The 27,065-nt window shown below is 43.8% G+C and overlaps 1 protein-coding gene across 12 annotated transcripts in view; it reads right to left on the bottom strand.

Moving 5' to 3' along the window:
- The window catches only part of WNK1 (WNK lysine deficient protein kinase 1), a 167,715-nt gene that overhangs the window by 90,972 nt on the left and 49,678 nt on the right, over nt 1-27,065 (bottom strand). For all 12 annotated transcript variants that reach the window (XM_075940997.1, XM_075940982.1, XM_075940987.1 and 9 more), the window contains exons 2-4: nt 25,608-25,780; nt 12,464-12,684; nt 10,376-10,533 (exon numbers count right to left, since the gene is read on the bottom strand). In XM_075940997.1, coding sequence (XP_075797112.1) covers nt 10,376-10,533; nt 12,464-12,684; nt 25,608-25,780 — 552 coding nt within the window. The remainder of the gene's footprint in view (nt 1-10,375; nt 10,534-12,463; nt 12,685-25,607; nt 25,781-27,065) is intronic.

The raw sequence follows: 27,065 nt of genomic DNA, 5'->3' as shown, positions 1-27,065 counted from the left end.
ACGCGCACACACACACATACACACACACTTACTTCAAGGCCAACAGAGTCACTGTATTAAGACATTTTTAGAAGCAAGTCTCCTGTTCTTTTCAGTCAGCATAGCATTCCTATACGTTACTAATTCAGTTATCTGGTTACATACTCTCTCCTACCCCTGCAAACAACAAGGTTTTGCCACAGCAAGTGCAAGTGCGAATACGGCTTTCCCAACGGAAGAGCTCTCCTACCGCAGCAGCAAAACCTGCTTGTTTGGGGGTGAAAGTATTTTATCAGCAAAGCATTCATATGCACTGACTTTTAGCAGCAGGGTTGTGTTGAATCAGATTTGTTGATAAAAGCTGCAAAGTGTAGGCACAACCTAAGTCTCTCTCCTAGAAGATCCATTACATTAGTAATATTCTTGGCACCTTCTAGCAAGTATATTCCACATTCAGACCTTTTTAGAATAAGATCTTACAACAGGGGTGGGCAAGATGTGGCCCATAAGCTGCATCTGGCCTGCCAAGCTGCCATATCTGGCCCTACAGGTCCTGGTGAGGCAGCTGCAAACATCTCACTCCACTTAAAAACAGTTTGCTGCTCTCTGCTCTGGATGCTGGGGAGGGAACAGGGCGACATCGTGCTCCCCTCCCTTGCCCACTAGAACAATCTCTTAGTTCCCCTTGGTCAGTTTCTGGACAATGGGAGCTGAGAAATTTTGCTGGAGACAGGGGCAGTGAATGAAGCCTCCTCCCTCCCACCCAGAGCAGAGCCACATGGAGCAACCGGACATTTTGACCAGTCTTGGACTGCAGCCAACAGGCAGCAAGAATGCCTCAGGTTCCTACAAAGCTGATGGCAGGGAGACGCCAAGGTAAGCACTTCCCAGCCAGAGCCTGCCTCTGGCATGCCACTCCCTCACTCTCCGCAACTACCTGCCCCAGGTCACCACCCAACCCTCTATCTCCTCTCCCCATCTCCTCCAGATCACAACTCCCTCCCAGACCCTTCACCTCTTTCTGCACTCCTCCCCCATGCCAAAACCCTTTCCTGCACCCATACCGCCTCCTGGATCTGCACACCAAACCTGTGCCCAAGGTCACAATCCTCTCCTTCATCCAAACTCCCTCTCAGATCTCGCACCCTCTCCTGCACCCTAGACCCCTATCCTGAGCTCCTTTCTGCAACTTCTCCATCTCAGACCCCATACCTCCTCCACAGAAGTGCAGCCCTGGACCACTTACCAAAATCTTGTACTGCCCTCCCTTTAAAAATTATTGCCCACCCTTTCCTACAGTACTCTGATATTGCATTGTAGACATCGCTTCAAATGATTCATCCATTTCCTTTATGGTCTTACATCTTCTTGTGGGATTGAAGAACATCTGATATCACTATTGGTTCTCACTTTCAGGAATATGTTTACAACAGAGCTGAAGAGGAATTTCTTAAAGTCACAAAGTTACACTGCCTTAATTAGAGAACCTCTGAAATTACCAGAAGGAGAAGCAACAGAAGGAACTGTATAATTTTGCAGAGGACAGATATGGTTAAGCTTAGATAGTTTTCCTCTCTTGTAAATTAGAACTCTGGTCTTGCATGAAATCAGTACAGGATTCATCTACCTACCTAGAATAAAATGCCCTTTTAATGTACTCATTTCGAAAAATCTCCCTACTAAAGCAGGCATTTCAATAATTTCTATAATTAGGATCCTAAATGCAAAAAAGGACAAATCTAGTTTTCAAATATACAGACCGCATGAAGTTGCCATTTTTAATTTCTAGAGATAATTCTCCAAACAAATCTAAGGAAATATGATGAAAAGGCCATTTGAGCATTCTGGTAAAGTTTAGTACTTGTCTCGTTTCAGGGTCTCCCAAGATTTGAGCTGTGAGTGTTCACTGAAGGCTATTCTGTTGGTACATTTAATTGCATTCTTGGAATGAGGCAGGAGCAATTACATTAAGTCTGTGGCCCAACCTGTGCATTTAAGGATTATGATACTGAATTCAGAACTGTTTTTAAAAGTTTAAGCCAGTCATTCTGTTCCTTTTGACTACTCTCTGGTGATATAAGTAAAACACAATTTAATTACTTATATCTATTAACGTTGCAAAGGAAGCAGCTTTGGAAGAGAAACTGCCTTTCCTTCAGGCTCACACCATTATCTTCCTACTTCAAGGTCAAAATACTGTCCCAGCTTAAATCTGTGCAGCCACAGTAAAGACATCAGGACTGCACCAGTGTGAGGATATGAAGACATAAGAGCTGCACAGCTTATCATAATTTTCTCAGCAGGGTGCCTAAAAGCCTCTTACCTCAAAAAAGCCTGATTTTGGACACCCACAAATATTCAGCATTCTGAAGAACAGGCCACTTCTTTAAAGGTGCTTTAATACAGGCTTTGGAATCTTGCTTTAGACATCTATACTGGTGCACTTTAGCCTTTAGTTTTAGACTTCATTTACGTTGCACAATCCAAAGCCCCTCTGTTTTACTTTCCCGCACATTAGGTGATTATAGCCAAGCTCCAAAATTTAGGCTCTCCTGTGCAAGGAAGCACTTTATCTGGTATATGAGAATTGTAGCACAGCTTTAGCTGCTGTAATTTTTGGTAGTTCTGCACCAGTGTAACAAAGGGCAAAATTGGTCCCCACAACCTAGTGTGGTTGCAGTACATGAGCTGGAAACAGACCAAGTTGAATCTTTCACCTCATGCTTCATTTCAGGCCTGGCACTGATAAAACATTTTAACTTGTAAACTGGACAACTGGAGTAAGCACACAGATCTCTAAGACTGCTTTTACAGTTGTTTTTCCAGTAAAGAATCAAATTCAAGGAGCTGGTGGCCCTTTTCCTCCCCAACACATCTTCAGGGAGTATTCTTTCCCTCCAATGTATGAATGAGAAGGCCTTCTCACTTCTCCCATAATAGGTAGATTCTCTCCATTTACCCCTATAATGCAATATGGATAGTTGTGCCAGTAGCAGATTTGAGGGGGAAGGGAGTTCGCTACCAACTTTGAATAGTCCCAGAAATGTTGACTCCTGCTCCCTTCTCCCCACCTCAGGCACTCTACTGATGGGAAGTTTTCTGGGCTACAGACTATGTTACTTGTGCATTTGAGAAGGCACGTATCTTGATTAGCCCATGGGATACTATACACAATAACGAAAAAGGATATAGCTGAGACTAAAACACAGCAAGGCAGCATGTAACTGTGTACTTGCCATCTGCTCCATAAAGCACCTTTTAATATAATGGTAGGCCGTCCATTTTATTCTCCACTCAGCAAGCACCTCAAAACCACCACCACTCGGGACTGGATTTGAAAGCCCTGAACAGTCAAGAAGCATCTGTCAAGTTAATAGCCTTAAAACTGCTTAACCCATTTGTTTGGTTCACCATTTACACCATCCACAACTATTTTAAAATTTGGTTGTAAAATGCTTCACATTTCTGCCTGTCTGAAGTTAGTACAGTAAAACTCCATTAGTCCGGCATCCAATGCTCCGGGACTCCTGATGGTCCGGCACCATCAGGAACCCGGAAGTGCTGGAGCAGCCGGACAGGCTTCCCCCATTCAGCTGCTGCTGAAACTGACCAGCAGCTCAATCGGGGGAGCAGAGCAGCTGGGGTGCTGCCGGCTTGGTCTCGTAGCGCTGCCCCTCGGGGCTGCGGGACCAACCCGGCAGCACCCCAGCTGCTCTTGGTGACGCCTGGGGCAGAGCAGCTGGAGTGCTGCCGGGTTGGTCCCGCAGCGCCAAAGGACAGCGCTGCAGGACCAACCCGGCAGGACCCCACCTGCTCTGCCCCAGGGGTCCCCGATTCAGCCGCTGCTGAAATAGATCAGCAGCAGCTGAATCAGGGACGCCTGGGGCAGAGCCGGACTATCGTAAGGGGGGGCTCTGAGGGCTCTGGAGTGGCATCCCCTTCCACCCCACTCCAGACCCCTCATAGCACCCCCTTCTGATAGTCCAGCATATCTGATAATCCAGCACCCCCTGGGTCCTAAAGGTGCCGGATTATCGGAAGTTTACTGTACAGCCAAACCATGTTTGTCCAACTCATTTTAAACATGAGTCACACTATCAGTTTCACGGCTAGTGTGTAGCACAGGGACAAGTCCGCATTTCTACTACCCAGAATTGATTTCACTAGAATGGGGCGTATTTAGGGAATGTTCTTCTATCTAGAGAAAATGGACAAATGTTAGAAAAACTAGGCTGTTCAGTTCCAATTGACAATATTAAACACAAAGTCAAGGAGCTGTGCTGCTCTCCACCTATCAGAGGAATGACCTACTTTTCATTTCTGCCCCTCCTTCAATGGTCCTTCTCCAATCAGCTGTTACAGCACCAAGAACCCATGGCTTAGACCAGAACAAGCTCCCTATCTTCTATACATAGAGTACTCTTTCATTGGATCCTAAAGCATGAATTCTCAGGTCTTTAAACCAGATTTATTTCATTTCAAGTTGGTGATGAACATTTGAACAGGCTGTCAATAAAAATGTAATAGAGTCTTACACAACCATCCCCTTGGCATCCCACATGGAATACTGAAACTTTCCAAATTCATACGGTCACTTAGAGATGAAAAACACTGCCTAATTTAATGAAACCTGGAGTATACAAAATGGCCATGTGATGACAAATACATAAAAAACACTTACCTGATGGCATACAAATTTTCAAGGTGAACAATGCAATACAGGGAGCAAGGACAGAGTGTCCTTTGACAAGTAACTGAATCCTCCAAGCAGCTGCAAGTTTTCACAGACACAGTCTGCTAAAACTCTCTCAACAATACTTTGGATCCAGATTTTGCGAAGACTTCAACAGAAGATATAGAAAGCTGGCATGCTGACAATTCTAGCTCCAGGAGAAGTGCTCCCCTCTGAAGTAGCATGTGGGTTACTCTTTGCACTGAACCAAGTTGCACAAATTAAAAATTAGTTGAGAAATTAAGCCTTAAACTTGCTAAGTCCATTTTTTAAACTTACAAGTTACTTTTCCTGATCTTTAAACCTTTGTAAAATTATTGCAGCTTCTATATAATGTATATGAAGGAAAAATGTTTGTATGAAGGAAAAAAATCAGTGTACACTTCTTAAAAAGGTGACATTTTCCTGTATCTTCTGTGCAACAGGATCACAAGTTAGTCTCTTAGCTAGTTCTACTCCTACTTCTTCCATCCTTAATTCTCACTGTCTATATGGCACAAAGCAACAATAGAACTTATTTTAAGTTGTTAACTGAATTTTAATTTCCATTAAGGTGACTTCCCTGACAATTTCTTGGTCAAATACAAAAAGGTACTATCCAAGTTACTTCACTCATCTCTCTCTCCCCCTAGAGTTGCCAGATGGTTTCAACAAAAATACCAGACACTTAACATTACATCACAATCTACATTACATCTTATTTAGAAAATACCAGACATTTATATTTTCTCATTTATATTTTCTCAATTTGTTTCCCAAACAGAAAGCTCAAATACTGGACTGTCCAGTTCAAAACCAGACACCTGGCAACCCTCTCTCCCTCCTCCCCCAAAGTAGCTCAGTAATGACACACCATTCCCATTCCAATTCCAGATCTTCCCAAAGAGAAATTGGAAAGGATGTCAACAGTACAGAACTGTGTGAAAGTTGTATCTCATGTAACGTATGACAACACTGTTTTCTCCCACCCCACAATCTTAACAGGGCATTCTTCCACAATGCTGGACCTAGTCTCCTCAGCAACAGTGTGGTGCACACATCACACCTTACTGGGTACAGAGTAATTGCTAAAAAAATTTCAGAAGGATATACATACACTTCCCTAGATCTTGGAAGATAACACTGCTTCCTCGATTATCCAGCTGACTGGCTATAGCTCTATCTAAAGGAGTATCTGAAAGTTCTCAGCCAGGAATTTTTAAGGCATGCAATAAGTAGTTTTGAAGGTGAAATCAATGTCACATGAGCAGCTAGTTTTAGGCCTACAAGAGGCAGCCATGTGTCCATTTTCTTTTCCTCCAATCTTAAAATAACTTTGGGGGGGGGGGGGAGGATAAAAAAAGTTGTTAGTTCAGTAATATTCTGGGCACAACATATTGACGGTCATAAATTGGGTTCAGTTAAATCCATCTTGCATACAGCATGGGGGATAAGTGAGTGGCATGCAGAGGCCCAGAATAATGATCAAAATATGATGGAGATTTAGCTAATAGGGATGCCACATGTGGGTGCAAAAACAGGAGAACCACATTGCTGAAATAAGTTATTGTGGAGAGGTCATAAGGGCCTACCCAGTCAGACATTTTAGCATGTAAAAAATCTTTCATTACCTCACAATTGGGATCTGGAAAAGCAGGAGGTGTTTAAAAAAAGACAAGCAGCCACTAGTCTGGCATAGAAGCATTATTGACAAGGCTGCCACACAAGCAGAACACTTGTTCTTTTCTTAGCATTCTTAGATCTCATTCCTAAAAGAGTATCTAACTCAGACAAAGAGAAGCAAAGCCAGAAAGCTATTCTGAAAGATCAAAGTAAGAATGCTTGTATTCACCCAGAAGCACACGTTAACGGAGAAACTAACAGTAGCCTGGATACAGTTTGGGTTTCTGGTCAAGTTTCCTCTGAATATTCACATTTGTCCAAACCAGTTAGACAAACACCATCTGAAGTGATCTGGACTACCGGGTAAGTGTTACATTCCCACTTGCCAGCTAATTTGCTTTTTGTGCTCAGTTTGGTTTCTCCTCCTCACTTGCCCTGATATGCTAGGCAAGCAAGGATGTGTCAGGTCAGGTGCCCCCTGTTCCACTTTTCAGAAGTGATTCTTGCCAACTGCCCATTCTACCTCTCTGAGCCTGGTAAAAAAAGAAAGGTGGTGGCCCTGTCTCAACTAGGCCACAGAAAGCAAATTAATCAGCAAACAGTAACATGAGTTGCTGTACATCAGTCTGACAGACACACACTAGATTGTAGAAAGCACTAAAAAGAGAACCTACACTGAGCAAAGAGAACAAGAAATTCCAGGCTCAACTTTAAGAAGAATATTGAAGGCAAAGGAGCTGGAGAAAAGCAGAATCCTCCAATCCCTTCAGCTACTCCCCAAGAAACTTTCTTCTTAGGGAAGCCCTGATCTAAATTCACTGCAACCGAGGGATGCAGTCCACAACACCTGAATAATTTGTACATGGTGAAAACAGTTGGACACAGGGAACACCAGGTTACAGCTTTACAAAACTTGTCTACATGTCCGTTCTCCAACCCAAATGATGGCCATGGCTCTGGCCGACTGAGCTTTAACTTACACTGGCCAGTGAAATTCAGGGTTTGTAAACCTAGAATTTGACCGCATCAAATTATCTGTGATTAATCTGGTTGCTTGAGACCTCTCTTAGAACCCTAAAAGAAGGAAAAAATGACTGTCCATTCTCTTGAATATTTCTGATCTATCAGAGGGCTGCTCTTCAAGTCCAATGGTAGCAGCAGACTTTTCCCTTCTTGGGACTAACTCCACAGGAGATATCATGGTCAGCTGAAATGGGGACAGGGCTTCTGGTAAAAACTAGGACAGATGTGCAGAGCCACCTTGTCATTACAAAACATTAAAGATGAACGAAGACCAGAAAGAACAGAGAGCTCTCCCAAAAACTTAAGCAGGGCCAGAAACTTAAGCAGGAAATCCTTTGTCTTTATATTAGAAGGTTTAAAAAAACAAACTTGTGGTAACAAAGCAACAGGGGAATTTCAGGGGTACAGCATGGTTTGGGCCACCGAAATGCAAATCCTAAACTCCTACAGAAGTGCTCTGTTATAAACCAGGTAGAGACCCAGAGCACCTGGTTTTGCTTTGGAAAATCTTGACATAAGGGGTGAGCATTAGCATGTCTGCCTAACAACTCCACCATCACCAGGTAATTAGGATTAATGAAGTCCCATTTCAAGCAGTTTTCTTAGAGATTTCTGATTGGAGTGCAAGGTGTAATTTCCATCTTAGGTAGACTTATCAGTGCTAGTTCAACCAGCGCTAGTGTAACACACATCTTCTGGGTATGGTTCACTGTGTCATGCAGTGGCACTGAGACCACTTAGGCTAGACTGCAATTTGCGAGTCTTTTCCTGGGTTTTTTGGGGGAACAGGGCCACATTTCGGAAAAACCTCCTCTTTCGGAACATCCCTTCTTCCTCATACAATGGGGATTATGGGGATGGCGAAAGAACACATCTACTTTTTTGGAAATTATTCCAAAAAAGCGGACATGTTCCTTGGATGCAGCATAGCTTTTCCGGGATACCTCTGGTATCCTGGAAAAGCTTTGTAGCATAGACAGTCTTAGAGTGGTAGAAGTCGCGCACTCAGTTCTGCCTGTCAGCATTGCTAGCAAAAATAAAAGCCTTACACAAGTGTCAGAGGAGTTGTGATGCCCAGCAGGAATTCCTAAGACTGGTAAAAATTCATCCCACATCAGTGCTGCAATGTTTTAGCCTGTAGAACTTGGGTATTGCTGATAAAGAGTACTTGGTACTGAATTACCTGGTGGTCTGGTCTCCCAGAGGAATTCCCCATTTGTGGGGATATGCTGCTGTATTTGCCTTTGGTAACTACTCACAAAACATGGAGGGCCTTACTAACAATTGCCTCCACCCAAGAGAATGAAAAGGTCAGAGCTCCCTTAGCAAGAGGGTACAAAAAAGCAACTCAGGTGGTTCAGAAATAAATGCAATATTGTGGATACAGCAGTAACACCTATGTTCCTATACTAATCGGTACACTTGGAGGGTGTTTATGTGCAGCTTTCTCCCTTAGGAGCCAAGTTCACTGCACTGAGCAGGTCATCTAGAAGCCCTTTTCATTCACAGGCTCACTCACATCTGAGGCTGTGTGGCTGAGACCGAAGAGAATGTAGTAAAAAGGTACTTTTTTCACCTCCCCAATTGCTGCAAGACCAAATAAATCAAACAACTCTACTATCTCCTGAATTGGCTTGATTGGCACATTTTCCGAGTACACCCAAATAAGCCAATCCTTCAAATAAGGACACAAAGCCCTCTCACTGGAGGGTTGCTGCTACACAACATTCATTAACACCTACAGACCAGATGACAAGCCAAACAGAAAGCAGGCCAATTGGAAGGGCTCTAAAAATCTCAGGTACTTCAGGTAGGATAGATGTCCCAATTGCTCCAGCAAAAAATAATGCACATTATTTCTCTTTCCCACTCAATTTGTTCTTCTCATTATTTACCCTTTAGATTGTGAGGTATTAGGAGCATGGACTGTATTGATGTTTTATCCAGAGGTAAGCAGTTCATTCACAACTCCTTGCTCATCTCTAAAACCACATCACAAGGTTAACAAGTAGCCATGAGCAAGCTTGTTGGGTTCCCACCAATAGATGAAGGAAATGATCTGTTGGCAAACCAAACAACAAGGATCTCTACTTCCAACTGGAAGCTAATATTTTTTTAAAACACCAAATTGTAGATGACAGAAATTCCAATTCTAAGTGTTACTATAATCACCCCATTCTTATTTTTCTGAATATTTAGGTCTGAAGGCTAATTGCTTATCCAGCACGCTGCAAGACAGCATTGTTATCCTCATTAAGAGGCCTTCCACTATTTTACAACATCATACTTAACGTTACCCATGAGACCCCAATTTAAGTTGAAGGCCTATCTTTTCAACTAATCAACATTACAGTCTTGATTTGGTGCCAAGGCTGGCAGTGCTATTCATATCACCATCTGAATGTTTGAGACAAACAAAACCTCCACACTTTTGTCCAGCTAGTAACACCTTTACAAGCACTCCATTTGGCACCTTTAACCACAGAATGAAATGAAACACTCACCTGCTAATCACAAAGTTTTTTATATTTGCAACTATAGAAAGTCACCCAACAGCAAAGAAACCAAAGCATTTAAGATGCAGTAAACTATTAACTTACAAAAACTCAAACATATGAAGATCTGCATTGGCAGTCAGTTAATCCAGAGTCCCCGAGATTTATAATAGAATTTATTTATTCCAGAGACTGAAGTTTCAGACAGCCCTTCCAAGCACAAAATTTTAATAGGTCAGAAAATACCCTATGATCTTGGAGTGAGTTTTACTTTAATATAGTATCTTGCTAGATAGTTTTGCCGGAAAGTAGGATATCAGACTCTGTGTATTAATACGTTATTAGGAATAAGATCTTAAGTCCCGTGATTTTCCTTTGAACACTATTCAGACATTCCTAGCTTTTCCATAGGTTGGACTACGCAAACTAACTTGGCAAGATGTGTCAAGGCTTGCCTTTGCTTCTTGAACTATGAAGCTATCCATCTTCCTTTGTTAGTGGTAGCACCAGCTCTTGAATCAGCAGAGAGGCATGGGAGACTTACACTGGTCACTCGACGGTAGATCTGCGCAGCATTTTGGCACTCAGAATAAGGATATTCAGACGTGGCCATCTCAAGCATACACATGCCAAAAGCATATACATCAACGGATTCATCGTATTTCTCCTCATACATCTCGGGTGCCATGAACTCTGGGGTACCTTAAATTAAAAGAACGATTCAGACTCTAAATGTCTCAAAGCGAGCAGAGGCTGCTGGCGTTACTCACCGCAGAGGGAAGCGGATGGGCAGACCTGTGAGAGAAGAGAAAGTGGAGGCAAAAAGAAGAGGGAGGAAACCCTTAGTCACTGTTGCATCAATGTATCCTATGGATATCCCACTGCAAGGCCTTTGTAAGAAGTGAGAAGAGATTTTCCATATGCAGACTGCTTTCCACATGTTACTCAACGGAAGGGCAAAAATGGGAAACGCTATGATAAAAATTGGGTCAAGAGATGAAGATCAAATTGAAGACAAATGGAGAAAAAGTAAAAGACTAGCGAGACTGCAAACCAAATACCAGAGAGTGTTAGACACACTTACCTTTCCTCCCTTTAAGAAAGGAGGCAATGAGACTTATTTCAATATACCCATCTGCCCTTTGCTGCAAAAAAGTAGTATTGGTAAGAGCCCACAGCTAGTCTCTGACATGAAACTCTCCATCTACTTTTTGAAGCAGAACTGTTCAGAAAAGGCCTTGCAATGAAAAACCCGGTCACTACAAATATAAAGCTTCATATGGATTGAATAAAAGTAATTTTCTGCAAAGGCCACTCACCAGAGCCCTTTTCTTCACATACTTACCTTCTCACCTGCAGTATATAGGCCTACTGCAGATACAGGCAATAGTGAGGAACATCCTACAGGCAAAATACTTAGAAATACAGAGAGATTGAGTTATAGGTACAGTGTGAGAGATTCAACAAGTCCCAATTTAAACTGTTTGCAGAAGATGCACTACCCCTAAAGCCCCAATCACAGCGCATTCCACACAAGTGAAAAGACTGCACTGTATGACCAGGGTTTCTCCAAGCCAGAGATGCAAGACTTTAAGCAATTATTTCCTGAAAACTAACCAGATTTAAGACTGTTTGAAAATCAGTCAACATAACTTCCTTAATCTTTCCCCATAGCCAAAAATCCAGAAGTCAATAATATCCAATTAGCCACTGGCTAACAATTATTAGCAAGAACATCGAGTGATATAAGTTTTCTCCTAGAGCTTCAATTAACACATGGCAAGTGTGTGTTTTTAAAGGACATTTTATATATTGTCATCGCATTCTTTTCCACTTCTGTCAATGATCAACCACGGTCAGGAAGCAGGAAACATTTTAATAGTGACAGTGTGCAAAACATCTGCAAACTTGTATCAGTGTATATAGAAGAATAAGTATAGGACCATTCAGCAGTAGTCACTTGCAGTATTTTAATAAACTATACTCTCATTATATCGGTGTTAGCAGTATATTAAGACAGATCACCTTGCTCCCTTATTTGTCTGCATTGTATTCAGACTATCAGAACAAAAGCTGATGTAACCAATTTTCTAGGCTATCCAATGGTGTCAGATACAAACTAGCTCCAACTAAAATAGAGTCCTCTACAAAGTTAGATTGACAACCTAGCAAATTTGGATATGTGGCTAGATGCTAACATCGGTATCAAGATAGATTATTGATAGAAAGGGAGAGGTATGTCACCAAAATCCCTTTGTGTGCACCCAAACAAATTGGCAATAAACACAATTTGAAATTTAAATCAGTTTAATAGTCCATAATCCAACTACCATGGTTTTATCAACAGTGTTCATCTTAACCCTGGGGGCAAGGTAATAAGTCTATATTCTCAAAATGCTTCCACAGATTGTATCAAAATACTAAGAGCACAAATACCAAAACCCTGCAACAAAAGATATTTAATCAGTATAGCAGAACGATCCCCACAACTCAGAAGCAAAACCAGCACTACTTTTCTGAGCTCTGATCATGTATTTTAAAAAGATTACTAGAGTGAAACTTCTGCTGGGACAGCAAAGTTTCCAAGTAAGTGGACTGGATCTACCAGCTTCCAAAAACAATAGAGGCTCACCTATCACACTCTTGGCAAAGGAAGCTCGTTTCAGGGTTGCCAGACCCAGGTCTCCTATCTTGACTGATCCAGTGGGGCCAGTGATGAAAATGTTGTCACATTTTAGGTCCCGGTGAATAATGGGAGGAGTACGTGTGTGTAGAAACTGCAAGCCCTTCAATATCTGACGGCACCAACTTCGTAGTACTTTGATTTTCATCACTTTAAACCTTTTCAAATACCTGAAGAAAAAGAACAGGATAAAAGTTAATATACACCAGATTCTTTTTTTAGGTTTTTCACTCTTCTGTAAATGTATAACAATAACTAATATACAGTACTGATTCTAGTATCTGGAGTCTATGACATTTAAGGGGCCAGTTTCAGTGTACTGGATGCTCTGGAATAGTACTGTTCCACAACAGAGTGTCAGCACTCTCTGGGCTGCAGAACTGTAAGCTATGGAAGCTGCAAGCAGGTTTTTGGAAAGAGATTCACCATTCCCGCCCAGCCTTTTCCGATGCACTGATCATTCTCCTCCTTGGCCAGGGCAAAGAGCAACAGCTATGACTCAAATATTTCATGCTGTCTTTTCGACAGCTGCATTGGCCTGGTCCTGCTGACAGACTTGAGACACTATCTGCAGTTCTTTAAAATGTCACAAGAGAAAAGTCACCTATTAGATTTTGAGTTGATAGAACTAGCTATCTATGAAATACCAAACCTCAGCTTGGCCTTCTACTGTAATCATAGAACTGGAAGAGACCTCAGAAGGTCATCAAGTCCAGCCCCCTGCTCTAGGCAGGACCAGTTCCAACTAAATCAACCCGGCCAGGGCTTTGTCAAGCCGAGACTTAAACATCTCTAGGGGTGAAGACTCCACTACTTCCCTAGGTAACCCATTCCAGTGCTTCACCACCCTCCTAGTAAAATAGTTTTTCCTAATATCCAATCTGGACCTCTCCCACCACAACTTGAGACCATTGCTCCTTGTTCTGCCATCTGTCACTACTGAGAACAGCCTCTCTCCATCCTCTTTGGAACCTCCCTTCAGGAAGTTGAAGGCTGCTATCAAATCCCCCCTCACTCTTCGCTTCTGCAGACTAAACAGATCCAGGACCCTCAGCCTCTCCTCATAGGTCATATGCTCCAGCCCCCTAATCATTTTGGTCGCCCTCCACTGGACCATCTCCAATGCGTCCACATCCTTTTTGTAGCGGGGAGGCCAGAACTGGACACAATACTCCAGATGCGGCCTCACCAAAGCTGAATAAAGGGGAATGATGACATCTCTGGATCTGCTGGCAATGCTCCTCTTAATGCAACCTAATATGCCATTAGCCTTCTTGGTTACAAGGGGACACTGTTGACTCATATCTAGCTTCTCATCCACTGTAACCCCCAGGTCCTTTTCTGCAGAACTACTACTTAACCGGTTGGTCCCCAGCTTGTAACTATGCTTAGGATTCTTCCGTCCCAAGTGCAGGACTCTACACTTGTCCTTGTTGAACCTCATCAGATTTCTTGTGGCCCAATCCTCCAATTTGTCTAAGTCATTCTGTACCCTCTCTGCGCCCTTAAGCGTATCTACCTCCCCCCAGCTTAGTGTCATCCGCAAACTTGCTGAGGGTGCAATCCATCCCCTCATCCAGATCATTAATAAAGATATTGAACAAAACCGGTCCTAGAACCGAACTTTGGGGCACTCCCGCTAGAAACAGACCGCCATCCTGACATCGAGCCATTGATCACTACCCGCTGGGCCCGGCCTTGCAACCATCTTTCTATCCATCTTACCGTCCATTTATCCAATCCACAATCCCTTAACTTGCTGGCAAGAATATTGTGGGAGATCGTATCAAAAGCCTTGCTAAAGTCAAGGTATATAACATCCACTGACTTCCCCATGTCCACCGAGCCATGTAAGACTACCTAGAAGGCCCCAGTATGGCCAGAGCCTGTAAGCAAGTTGCCACTTTAACTCCATATACATACTTTCAGTAAGCAGGCTAACCCAACCTCCCTATCTAGTTACCTTAGCATTTTGCGGTTTGCATTTGTTTAATTTTGTTTACTACACCCAGACTGCGATTGCTGATAATTCACTTTCATGCATCAGAATCCCAATTCTATAGTTTTAACAAATTGCTGAATTGATACAGTATGACCTCAAATAACAGAAGGTTTCAATTTATTTTATCCTGGTTCTAACACACTTTATCTATAATTATTCCTTATTAAAATTCACATCTTCCATTCTGCAACACCTGTTCTACCCCCTCATTTTTCCTCTAATGTAGAGAAAATATAATGTAGAGACTATGTAAGAAGCTAGTTCTGTCCACTATCTTATGCAAATACTTCGTTGCCCAGACATGGCAGAGAAAAACAAGACTGGAGAGTATCAATTCTGAATGAATAGAAGTTTTGTTGGGCAGCGAGTGACAGCTACCAAGTCACCACAGCAACCACTCAGCTATTGAAATATTAATCCCAGCAACTCATCCAGGGACCTAAGATACTGTTCAAACTTGCCCCAACTTGACAAATTAAGTTAGCAGTTCTCAAAAGGTCACAAGAGATGCAGATCAGGAAAACTCCATCTGGACTCGTGGCAGAACTCTGGGAAAACGGAGGAACCTTCTAGCCCAAACTGTGCTTTCTACAGAATGGACAGTACAGATTCAACAAATTCAAACCATCTTTCAGTGAAGACATGGCGTAGTCTGAAACTTAACACTCCGCTACCTGTCTGACAGATTATGAACAAGTCTCAAAGCAAGAGCCAGGCCAGAGACAGAACTTGTATTTCAAGGCTTCATTTGTGTCCACTTATATACAGGCTCTTTTATCAACCTCATTACCATAGTCTCTGGACACTGACTAGTAATGAATTAAGCAACATAACTATCATCTGTCATACCACTTGGTGCTCTTACCTTCTCTCTAGGAAGAGAATTGTGTGTGCAGTGTAGGGTTTTATTTGTTTTAAAAAATATACATGTAGCTATGAGCTTATATTAGAGAAAAAGGTTGAAGAAATGTTCTCTGCACATGCAAAGAAAGGTGATATTTTTGGTAGTTCCTAGTTTATTCTACAGTCTTAGATTAATCCCTGAGAAGGCTGTCTCCTGCATCACCACTAACCAGTTGTCTTAATTCCTGTGACTAAAACCAAGGTCAGTACTATGGGATGCAGACAGACAGACTATCATTTACCCCAGATCATTATCGCATCAGTTCGGGTATCTGTGAATCCACTTCATTAGAAGAACTGGTCTTCATGAGATCATTTGGACCAGTGCCCATAGAGGCTCACAGTTATTAATTCCTATTACCAAAATCTGTCTGGTTCAAAGAAAGCCTTTGCAATGAAGCCTCCCTGGTAATCCTGCTGTAAAACAGCACTGTAGAAGCAATCTGGAGCTAGGTCCAGGGGAAATCATAGCACAATTTAAGGAGAGGAAAAATGACAAAGTCAGTCAAGGAAGGGGACAAAGGGGGGAATGAAAGAGGCTCTGGGTCCCATCAACTACCACTCATGATTTTGGCACCAATACTTTTTGCTATTGACAGTGTCATTCATCTCTAATGCCTATTCCAAGGGTCACAGAATAGTGGCATTCTAATTCAGTTTTTGCTATCTTCAGTTGCATTCTTGATCCTCAAATATGCTGGTCTGCCACCAGTTCCTCACTCAAAGAACTACTGGGCTCATATCATCCTGCATCCCTGCAAGGTTGTTGTAATTTTTGCAAAACACTGCCATAAGCTACCAGTCAAGTCACTATTAAACCTCAGACATTTAAAAAGGAAAAAGGAGAAAAGTTATTCTTGTACTGTCTTCATTGGAAAGGGACATCTTAAAACAAATATTAGTTACCAAACAGCTGCAAACCAGACAGTAAATGCATGGTTTTGGTCATCAGTAATGCAGCACAATCAGAACAAATGCAAAGTTCGATTTGCAAACTGTGCATTAACAACTATTTGTTTAAAGACTAACTGCAATGCAGGGGAAATGGTCTTAATCACTTTATGGTGTACTAGGAGATTTATCTGGTCTTGCATGTGTCCTTAGTTTTCGTTTTTTGGAAAATAAAATGAAAATGTACATGCTTCATTTAAATTACAGCTCTGGGGTCAGGCTGGCAATGAGGGATTCAGTATGCAGGCTGCCCTGGGGAGGGAACTATCCCAGCAGCTTGGGGCCAGATAAGAAGCATCTCTCCACAACCACTGCTGCTCCAGTGGACACAACCAGAGGAGGGATGCATGTCCCGTTTGGTCTGCTTTTTGGATTCCCCACCCAGAGTGAGTAAGGTAGCAAACTGTGTACTCCCCCCCCCCCCCGACTCCCTGAGGGAAGGGAACAGCCAGGAGTGTTCCTTTACAAATGGGGGGAGGATCTTCAGCTCCCTCCAACTCCCACTTTAAGGAAACCTGGCGGACAGGAGGCTCTGGGCTAGAACAGTCCTGGACAGGAAAAGGTGGATCAACATGCCCTCAGCCAGATCCTTTCACCTTTCTCTTTTCTGTACAGTTGTATGAGAAGCAATCCCATTCCAGGAACATCCCTTTTTCCTGGCAAAAACCAAAGCCTTCCCTGCTTTTAGTTACGATAAGAGGAAGCTGTATGTTCAAGAATTTAAAGACTTAGCAAACAGAAAAACTCTCAAACAAGTAGCAGATATGCCTGAGGGTTATTTTCTCCTCACTGCTTGATTTTTATACAATAAATTCAGCTCCTCTAGCCTGGAGAAAAATAACGACTTCAGTAACTAAAGAAACAACATCACAATACGCTCAATGACAGATGAACTGAAATTAGAAGAGATTTTAGTCAGACTGTTTAGAATTTGGTTTGTTTTTGTTGGCACTATCATTCTGGAGAAAAGTCAGATTTGTGAAAAATTGGATATTCTCTCTTTCAACTGAAGTGAGAGTCTATGCTATACACTGAGAGCTTCTCAAAAAGGCCAACGTGATCATTGCCAGTAGTCTGGAGGTAAAACCAAACAGAAAAAGCCACTGAATACTATCAGTTCTTTTCACAGCATAAAGCAGGAATGGGGAACCTTTTTTGTGTTGGGGGCTGCTGATAGGGTTGCCAGATCGTTTCAACAAAAATACCAGACACACTTGACATTACATCAATCTAAATTACATCTTATTTAGAAAATACCGGACATGTATATTTTCCCATTTATATTTTTTCAATTTGTTTCTCCAACAGAAAACTCAAATACCCGACCGTCCAGTTCAAAACCAGGGGCCGCACACAAGTGAGAAGCAAACGAAGAAGCCCCTGACCGAAGAGGAGAAAAACACTCCCCACATTACCCTTGCACACTACAGCCTATAGATTTTGTATGCTTCAGCACTGGGCAGGATAGTGGGGCTGGAGCGCCAGTGCAGGCTCCCTAAGGCTGAGCCTCAGGTGCTAGATCCAGGCAAGCCAAGGGCCACATCCAGCCCCCAGGCCTGAGGTTCGCCACTCCTGGCATAAAGCAAAATACTTTGTTTTTCTTTTAACAATTATATTTTGTATAAAAAGAGAACCATCAGACTACCTTGTCTGACATAGGAGTCAGATATGGTAATTTGTTTTATTTTAGTTACAGACTCTAATGTTCGTTAGGATTCAGACAGCCAGATGGTTAGCAGGATTTAAGGCAGGGGTGGGCAATAATTTTTCCCAGAGGCCACTTCAAAAAATCTTTTGAAGTAGCCCTGGGCCATCCCGGGAAAGGGCAGAGCCTAAACAGGAAGGAACGGAGCTATCCTACCCACAGGCCATGATCAGTGGCCTGGGGGCAGGGGAGCACAGGAAGCCTCCTCCCAGCCTGCAAGGAGCACATGGCACTTAGAAATGCCACAGGTTCCTCACAGGGCCAGGCAAAGTAAGCTTCACGCAGTTCCCCCGCCCCCAGGCCCACATGGGCCTGGGGGCAGGGGAGCGCACAAAGCCTCCTCCCACCCTACTAGGAGCACAAGGCGCTTTGTAGCACTGCACGCTCCTCGCAGGAACGAGGGGGGAGAGCAGAGGAGGCTTCACATGCTCCCCCATCCCAGGTCAATCAGAGCCTGGGGGAGCACACGAAGCCTTCTCCGCTCTGCCCCGACCCTGTGAGCAGTGCACGGGGCAGAGCAGAGAAGGCATCGGGCACTCCCCTGCCCTCAGGCCTTAATTGGCCTGGGGGCAGGGGAGCAGCAGGGCCTCAGCAAGCCGGATCCGCCCCACAGAGGCCCGGATCCGGCCCACCCCTGATTTAAAGCCTAAGAGAAGTAATAAAACGTAAACTATAACATTCTACAATACATTATTCTTGCTGTGTTATTAACTTAAAGAAAAAAAATCAAAATACAGTAAACTTCCAATAATCCAGCACCTTTAGGACCCAGGGGGTACCGGATTATCAGCTATTGCTGGACTATCAGAAGGGGGGGTCTGGGGTGGGGGGGATGCAGAGCAGCTGGAGTGCTGCCAGGTTGGTCCGGTAGCGCTGACCCTTGGCGCTACTGGACCAATCCGGCAGCACACCAGCTGCTCTGCCCCAGGTGTCCCCAAGTCAGCCGCTGCTGATACTGATCAGCAGCTGACTCCAGGAAGCCAGAGGCAGAGCTGCTCTGCCCCAGGCTTCCTGGAGTCAGCCGCTGGTCAGTTTCAGCAGCGGCTAAATCGGGGACAGCTAGGGTGCTGCCGAGTTGGTCCCACAGCCCCGAGGGGTGGCGCTACGGGACCTACCCAACAGCACTCCAGCTGCTCTGCCCCCGGCTTGCCCGATTCAGCCGCTGGTCAGTTTTAGCAGCGGCTGAATCGGGGAAGCTGGGGGCAGAGCAGCTCCAATGGTCCGGCTGCCCGGAGCACTTCTGGGTTCCTGATGGTTCCAGACCATCAGGAGTGCCGGACCATCAGAGTTTTACTGTAGGTAGGTTCCCCGCCCCTCAAAAAAAGCAGAGTACAGCCCTACAAAAAAGGAGACTTTTGCACATTCGAATAAAGGAATGTAGCAGAAGATTACAAAGACCAGACAACTTGCTATGGCAAAGTAGTGTGGAAGACACTACAATCATGGGTGGTAGCATAAAGTTGTAAAATTGGTGAATACCCCTCCCTCATAGCTAGGGTCATACTGAAATGAAAATATGTCAGACTGAGAAATAAACCTCTCTCCATGAAATCTCATTTCCCTAAAATCAGCTAGGCTGTGGGAGGAACAGGATTTGACCTTCCCCTGCACTGCTGTTATTGGAAGGCGTTCACACCCACCTCCATAAGCCACGCAGAAGTATGTGGGGTAAAAGTTGGACCTTCCTGGTCTGGCACCCTTCCGACCTGAGCAGTCCCAAGCCAGTGAGTTTGCTACTCACAGCCCAGAGGCTGCACTCCCTGTTGCACTGGCCCAGCGGGTGCTTCCGAACACCAGACCTGCTGCCACCAGCTGGGGCTTCACCTATGACCCTGATCACCCCCTCTCCCAGCTGAGTGCTGGACCAGCGTGCCAGATTTCAGAGTTTGAACACGTACAACATCACTTCTGCACCACAGCAGCTCCAGAGCTAGGCTCTGGGCTTCCACCCCCTGTGGCTGTTGCTGGGGCTAAGGGCACCTAGCCTGGGGGCTACTACGACTGCTGTCAGGACTCCTACCCAGGTGCAAGGACCTGGAATGGTAGATGCCACCTCCCATGGCTCCAGCTGGGACTCAGGGCTGCTAGTCTCATGGCTCCTGACAGGGTTCAGGGTACCTGGGGTTTCTAGGGTTGCCAGGTGTCTGGTATTGAACCAGACAGTTTGGTATTTTCACCTCCTGTCCGGTTTAAAAAAAAAAAGGGGTCAGAAAATACCAGACATCTAAAATGTCTGGTACTTTCTGATTTTTTCCCCAGCCAGGAGGCGAAAATCCCCGGCTGTCTGTCTGTCTCAATATGGAGGCAGCCTGGCAACCCTAGTGCTTACCGGGTTCCTCAAGGAGGCAAGATGGCTGGCAGCAGCCAGCAGCCTGTTAGGGTCAAAAAGCCTCACCATGCATTTTTTTTTTTTAAAAGGGGCCACGCTTTTTTTCCTCTCTCTCTCTCTTTCTTAACAACTCTCTGGGTCCTTTTTTTTGCTTAACAATTCTCGGGGTTCTTTTTTTTGGTTCGTTATTTCTTCTGAAGCCATCTGGTTTCAGTCCCTGCTGTGACTCCCAGGGCTCGGGGCTTCCATTCCATCACTGCTGCGAGGACTGGGGCATCTATTTTTCTAGCAGTCTGGGGTCTCTGGGCATGGCATTAATTTGCCACTGGCCCCGACTAGCACCTAGAATTTATTTGTTTAGTCACTCCTAGCAGCACTGGGATGATTGGTACTACACCTCCACCTCCAGGGGCATCCTTCAGCTGCAGACAACACAGAAGTGAGTATGGCACTCCTGCAAGGCCCTTACAACAGTTTTGAGAGACCACCCTCTCACACACACACACAGTGTCCCGTTTTGGATTAGGGCCCCCATGATTACAACACTGAAATTTCAGATGTAAACTACATCTGAGTAGCTACCAATGTGCAGACATGTTCTGCATTACTTTGGTGTTGATTGTTTGCATTTCATTATGATAGAGGATGAGCCTTTCTAGTGCAGGGGTTGGGAACCTTAAGCCCAGGGGCCAGATGCAACCCCCAGCTCGCCTGGATCCAGCCCCCGAGGCTCTGGGATCCCCCTCCCCAGCATTAGGGAGCCCACGCTGATGCTCCAGCTACTCTGCCGTCCCCACTGTGGAGCTGGATTTAGTAGGCGAGGGGACCCCCCCCAGGCTCTGGTGTGCGAGGGGAATGTGGGGAGTGTCTCTGTCCTTCTCAGTCAGGGACACATCAGGGTTTGTTGGGTACCTTCCTTGGTACCTTCCCTTACAACAAACCCTGTTGCCAGCTTTGTCCACATACTCACTCTGCTGATACCATTATTGGACCTAGCCACATGAGTTATAAGATCAAGAACACATACAGAAATATAATTTATGCTATCATGTGCCGAAAGTGTACATCTGCTATGTACACTCAGACACTTCGCCAAAGGATCAATGCCCACAAAACAGATATTAGACAGGATCACAAAGAAAAAACAGTTTCTTGCCATTTCAACCAGCAAGGACATTGTCTCAACGACTTGATTACCTGCACCCTGCTTCAAAGGCCTTTTAACACTACACTTGAAAGAGAATCCTCTGAACCATCATTCATGCTTAAATTCGACACTTTACGCCTCGGTCTAAACAGAGACATTAATTATCTTACCCATTACAAAGGTAGCTTCCCCAATTATCACCTCTAATATCATTAGCTCACAGACATTTACCTCCCTCCCCCCAATCCCCTTCTCTTCTAAAATTTGATTTGTCCTTTTCATATGTGTTCATTTTTTTAATTATATCCTTTGGTATATATGGTTGTGACAATTTTCTTCCACTATTTGACCTGAGGAAGTAGGTCTGGCCCACGAAAGCTCATCACCTAATAAACCATCTTGTTAGTCTTTAAGGTGCTATATAGTCCTGTTTTTTGTTTCAGCTATACCAGACTAACCCAGCTACATTTCTATCAAAATACAGGTAGAAATACTGGAATCACTAGCAATCAGCACAGCCTACCAACTTGGATATGTAACCTGAATAAGTCAAACAAGGACTGTTCAGACTTGGAAATATAACATCCCGATATTCTGAAGCTTCACAATCTGGCATTTTTCATGGAAGCGTACTCTGGAACTTTAAAAGTCTCTTAAGGTATGGTTGCAGAGAACATGAAAGTGTAAACAGTGTAAAAAAAATTAGTGAACTTTTCTTGAGTCTGCATATTAGAAAAATGCTAACTGACCCATTCAACAAAACTGATTAGGTCTGCAGCCTAAGTCATCTTTAAATGTCACTGTTAACTATTTATTGTTTTAGTGTAACAGCCAACTAATTTTCCCCAGTCTTACCTGCCTCCCACAATTCCTCAACTGCCAAAACTCTTCCAAGCCAGCTGAGAAAGCCTCTAATTTGAACTAAACCTAGCAGTAGAACTTTATTCTCCAATTCCAATACCAAAAACAAGTAGAATGAACAAAATTCTTTAACACTTGAAACGTGGATTCATATCCACAGTATTATGTAAAGATACTTGAGCTGTATTTCTCACAAAAAGGTTCAAGTCATTTGAGACACTGCTGTAATATAAATCAGACAAAATTTACTGAGTTAACTGTTACACCTCGTGGAATAGTTAACTCGAACTAAGGACTTAGTTCGAGTTAACATTTGACTGCCGCGTATAGCCGCGGGCAGTTAGTTCGGACTAAGGGGATTTAAAAATGGCGCCCGGATGGGAAGATGCAAATAAAGCCCGGGATATTTAAATCCCGGGCTTCGTTTGCAACTTTGAATGCCTACATTAGCCTTCCTAGTTCGAACTAGGGGGTTAGTGTAGACATACCCTCACTAACGTACGGCCACACTGTTCGTAAGTACGGATTTTGTTCGTAACTCGGGTTCCAGCTGTATAGGAGGTTGGTCGTAAATACAAACAGTCGTAAGTCGATGCATTTGTAATTCGGGGACCAGCTGTACATGAATAATCAATAAACTTTGGCTTATTGGTTAATCTTATCGACTACATGCATTTCCCTCTGCCCCATTTGTTGCTTCTGTATCAGAGGCAGCAAGGGCCCGGGAGCAGGAGCCAGTGCCCATGAGAAGCTGGCTTTAAGTAGGCTTCCCATGAGCACCAGATCTGCCTCTCCCTCCACCCCCACACTACTGCGCGGAGGATCTGTGGGGCAGGCTGGATGCAGCCCATATGCACAGGGAGATGGCTTTTGGCTCTCCGCGCATTGCAGCTTTGCAGACCTGCCTCCCCGTCCCTAGCTGTGTCCTACAGAGGCAGCTGGAGGGGCAGCCAGTGCTAGGAAGAGCCTGCTTAAAAGATGGTTTCCCTCTCCCCCATCCCTATGTGGTGCCGCCTCTGATACAGAGACAGCAGCATGGGGCAGCAGACAACTGGTCTGCATGGGGAGCTGCTCTGTGGCCATTAGTAAGTCTCAAAAAACAAGCAGTCAAGGTATTTTGACTTAATAGATTATGGACTCATTTACAGGTGACTTTTTCCAGTTTCTACAAGTTGCTTATTTATTCACTACAATTCGAGCCCTGTTAAAGGCTTAAACGACAATTAATGAAGACATTCAATAATTCATTACTCACTCATCCAAAAAACCCACAATTTTAAGCAATTCCAGTTCCAAATAGGCAGGAGCTATGCATATATTCAATGAACATCCCATAACTGTCTCTAGTCTAAGTTTAGAGGAAGTTGCATGGCTGCATTGAGTATGTTCTCTAAGTTTGTACTTACCACTAGAGGGCTCTCTTACAACTTAATTTTCTAATGTTCACTTTAATTAAGGCTTAACAGATTTAGTTTCAGAGAGCTCTTACAGTCCCAAGTTCATTTTCAGAAATTTTAAAAATTCCTCATTGAATTTCCATTAAATAAAAAGCTTTTCCAATAGCTTTTCTTACTTCTGTGTATTATTTGTCTTGTAGCATCACCCAAAGCAATTATCAGGACCCAACTATGCTAAGCATTGAGCAAAAAAGCAGACCCTGTCTTAAGGAGTTTTAAGCTTGTGACAAGATGGGTGAGGCAATATTTTTTTTGGGTCAAACTTCTATTGAGACAGACACAGACAGACAGACAAGCTTTCGAGCTTATATAGAGCTCTTATTTAAGTCTGGAAAACTTGAAAAGTTCTGTTCATGTTCAAAAGCATGTCTCTTGGCAAAAGAAGTTGGTCCAATAAAAGATATTACTCACCCACCTTGTGTGTCTAATATCCTGGAATCAACACAACTATAAGTACACTACATTAAGTTTCAGGGGGTAGCCAAGTTAGTCTGTACAGGATAAACTTAAACAAATAGGCTGGTAGCACTTTAAAGACTAACAGAACATGCAGATAGTATCATGAGCTTCTGTGGGCACAGCCCACTTCTTCAGATGACCAGAGAGTGTTGGATGTCCAAAATTAAAATAAATAGGGGAGAAGGAAGGGGAAGGGGTGAGAAGAGAAGGAAAAAATGGGAGGTGGGACAAGAAGAGGTAGTGGATATTAAAAAAGTAACAAGAGGAAAAGCCCAGCTTCAGTTTAAGACAAGGGGAAAGGGAAGAGAAACAAAGCAATACAAACAGTGATCTTATCGTTAATCCTTGAAATTAAAAGTAAACCCACCAAAACAATTAACTTTTTCTGCCTGTACACAGGATTGGTGAATAACATAGGCCCATGGTGTCCTGGCTCCAGGAATATTCCTGGAGCAAGGGCCCAGCTCCAGCAAGCTCAGGGCCAGGTGTCCCCCTGGATCCGCCTGCCCCCTATTCACTCCCCTGCCAGTGAATCCCCATAGCCCACCTGCCACTCCAGGGCAATTTAGAAAGGCTCAGGAGCCTTCACCAGCTCCACAGTCAGCATAATGGGGCTAGAACATGCCTGCTCTGGCCATTACTCTAATTATGGTACTAGTAGCATTTAATTTGACCAGTAACTTTAAAGATTACTAGTAGGGTTACCAAATGGTTTAACCAAAAATACCAAACACCCACCCCCACTCCAAGAAAATTCTGTTGAGGGGAAGATCAAAGTTGTTGAGGAAAAAGACCCAACAACAGTTATTAATTAAAAAAAAAAATAATCAGCATGGACCCTTGTTTTTCCTGCTCCATCCCCGGAGCTCCAGCTGCCCTCTCCCACCCCCCACAGCAGGCCTCTCTGCCAGGGCCCTCCCAGCTCCCACAGTTTTCTTCCTCCCAGCCAAAAGCCCACCACCAGCAGTAGCAGCTTACCTTCAGTGCTGCTGTTTGGGAGCCATGGGTTGCTGATCCCTGTGCTGGGTTAGCAGCAGGGAGAAGAGAAGAAGGGAGGAGAGGTTGTGGGACGCAGAGTAACATCATGATGTCACTGTCATCCCGCAGGATTTTTTTTTTTTTTTAAATATAGACAAAGAAAGCCTTAGTTTTCCTCACTTCTACCAATGGGACTTTAGCCTTAGATATTTTGAAAGAAATACTTGTTTCCATTTTATTTCAACTTTCTGATCTCACATTAATCATTCACACACCCCCTCATATACCTTAGCTCACTTACGTTTTTAAGGTTCCAGATGTCATGAGTTCCGTCACAAGAACGATAAATTTCTTTCCTTTCACTGTAGACTCCCAGGAATCATAGAACCGAACAATATTAGGATGCTGGAGCCCTTTTAGCATTTCAGCTTCCTCTTTAAACCTCTGCCGTTCTGACTTTGATAGCTTCCGATCCTAGTTTAAAAAAAAAAAAAGATCATATATAAAAGCCTATAGGAAAAAGGTTTAAACACAGACAAGATAGCATGCTGAAAAATGTGACAGGCAGTTGATTCTCGCACATTAGTAAGATTCTGGGATAAGAAGGGACTCAGTCCACTCAGAGGCATTCTCTAGCTAACAGTTTGTTCCACCCAACTATCATTCATCTCCATATTGTTTGTTTTTAAAAAGGCACAATATAAATACAAAGGCATTCTATTACTATAGCCTCTTACTGGATTCAGTCATTTATGCTGTACAGTTGCTCTCTAGACAGAGTCGCTAAAATTACGGCATATCTACATCTATAGCACTGTGGCAGCACAGCTGCACAAATGAAGCTGTGCTGTTGTAGCATCTATGAAGACACTACCTATGCTGAAAGGAAAGCTTCACCTTTTGGTACAAGTACTCCATCTCTCCCAAAATCAGTAGCTATGTCAATTGGTGAAACCCACTGAGTCACAGCATTATGTACACTGGAAGCTAGACCTGTATTTTCCACACCCGATCAATGTAGTTATATCCATGTAAGTTTGTAGGATATAGACCAGGGCTCCCTCATCTTCTGAGCCCATTATTCTCTCCAGTCTCTGGCCAAAAATCAGAGTCACAGTTACTAATGCTTAGGGGAGGGGTAGATTGACCTAAACAGGCTTCAGGATTGCTTCCTTTGTATATAGGCTCAACATGTTAGGATTCCCCAGCTGCAAACAGCTGAAGATCAAGAGTACAGACATACACTCTGTATTTAGAGATTTAGGACTGGGATCCACACCTAAAACTTAGGACAAACTAGCTACACCAATCAGGGATATTACTTTTACTCACCCAAGAGATAGTTAAGCTAGCCTAAACCCCATTACAACCACTTCTATGTTGACAGAAGAATTCTTCCATCAACCTAGCCATCACCTCTCAAAAGGGTAGATTCACTAAAGCACTTCAAAGTTGCAGTTCTGGCTCTGAAGCCTAGGAAGGAAAGCTGGCCTTCAGAGCCCATGCTGCAACTTCAAAGCACTATTTCTACAACTACTTTTAAAGGACTAGCCCAACCCCCACTAGCCTGAATTTGTGAACCTATGGCTGGGAGGCTCACTACCATGTTACACAGCCATTCCCTAAACGTGACTTCCCAATATTACTCCAGCCACAGATGCTGACCCCATGGGTTACTCCAAAGCAGGAGCACCCACTAGGAAAAAATCAGGGAGTGCCTCAGCAGGCAAGCTCGCCCCTCCTTCTGATCCAAAAAATC

This window comes from Pelodiscus sinensis, chromosome 1 (assembly GCF_049634645.1).
Source record: "Pelodiscus sinensis isolate JC-2024 chromosome 1, ASM4963464v1, whole genome shotgun sequence".
Classification (NCBI taxonomy): Eukaryota; Metazoa; Chordata; order Testudines; family Trionychidae; genus Pelodiscus; species Pelodiscus sinensis.
The sequence above is the reverse complement of the archived record's forward strand: the minus strand, read 5'-3'. Positions and strand labels throughout refer to the sequence as shown.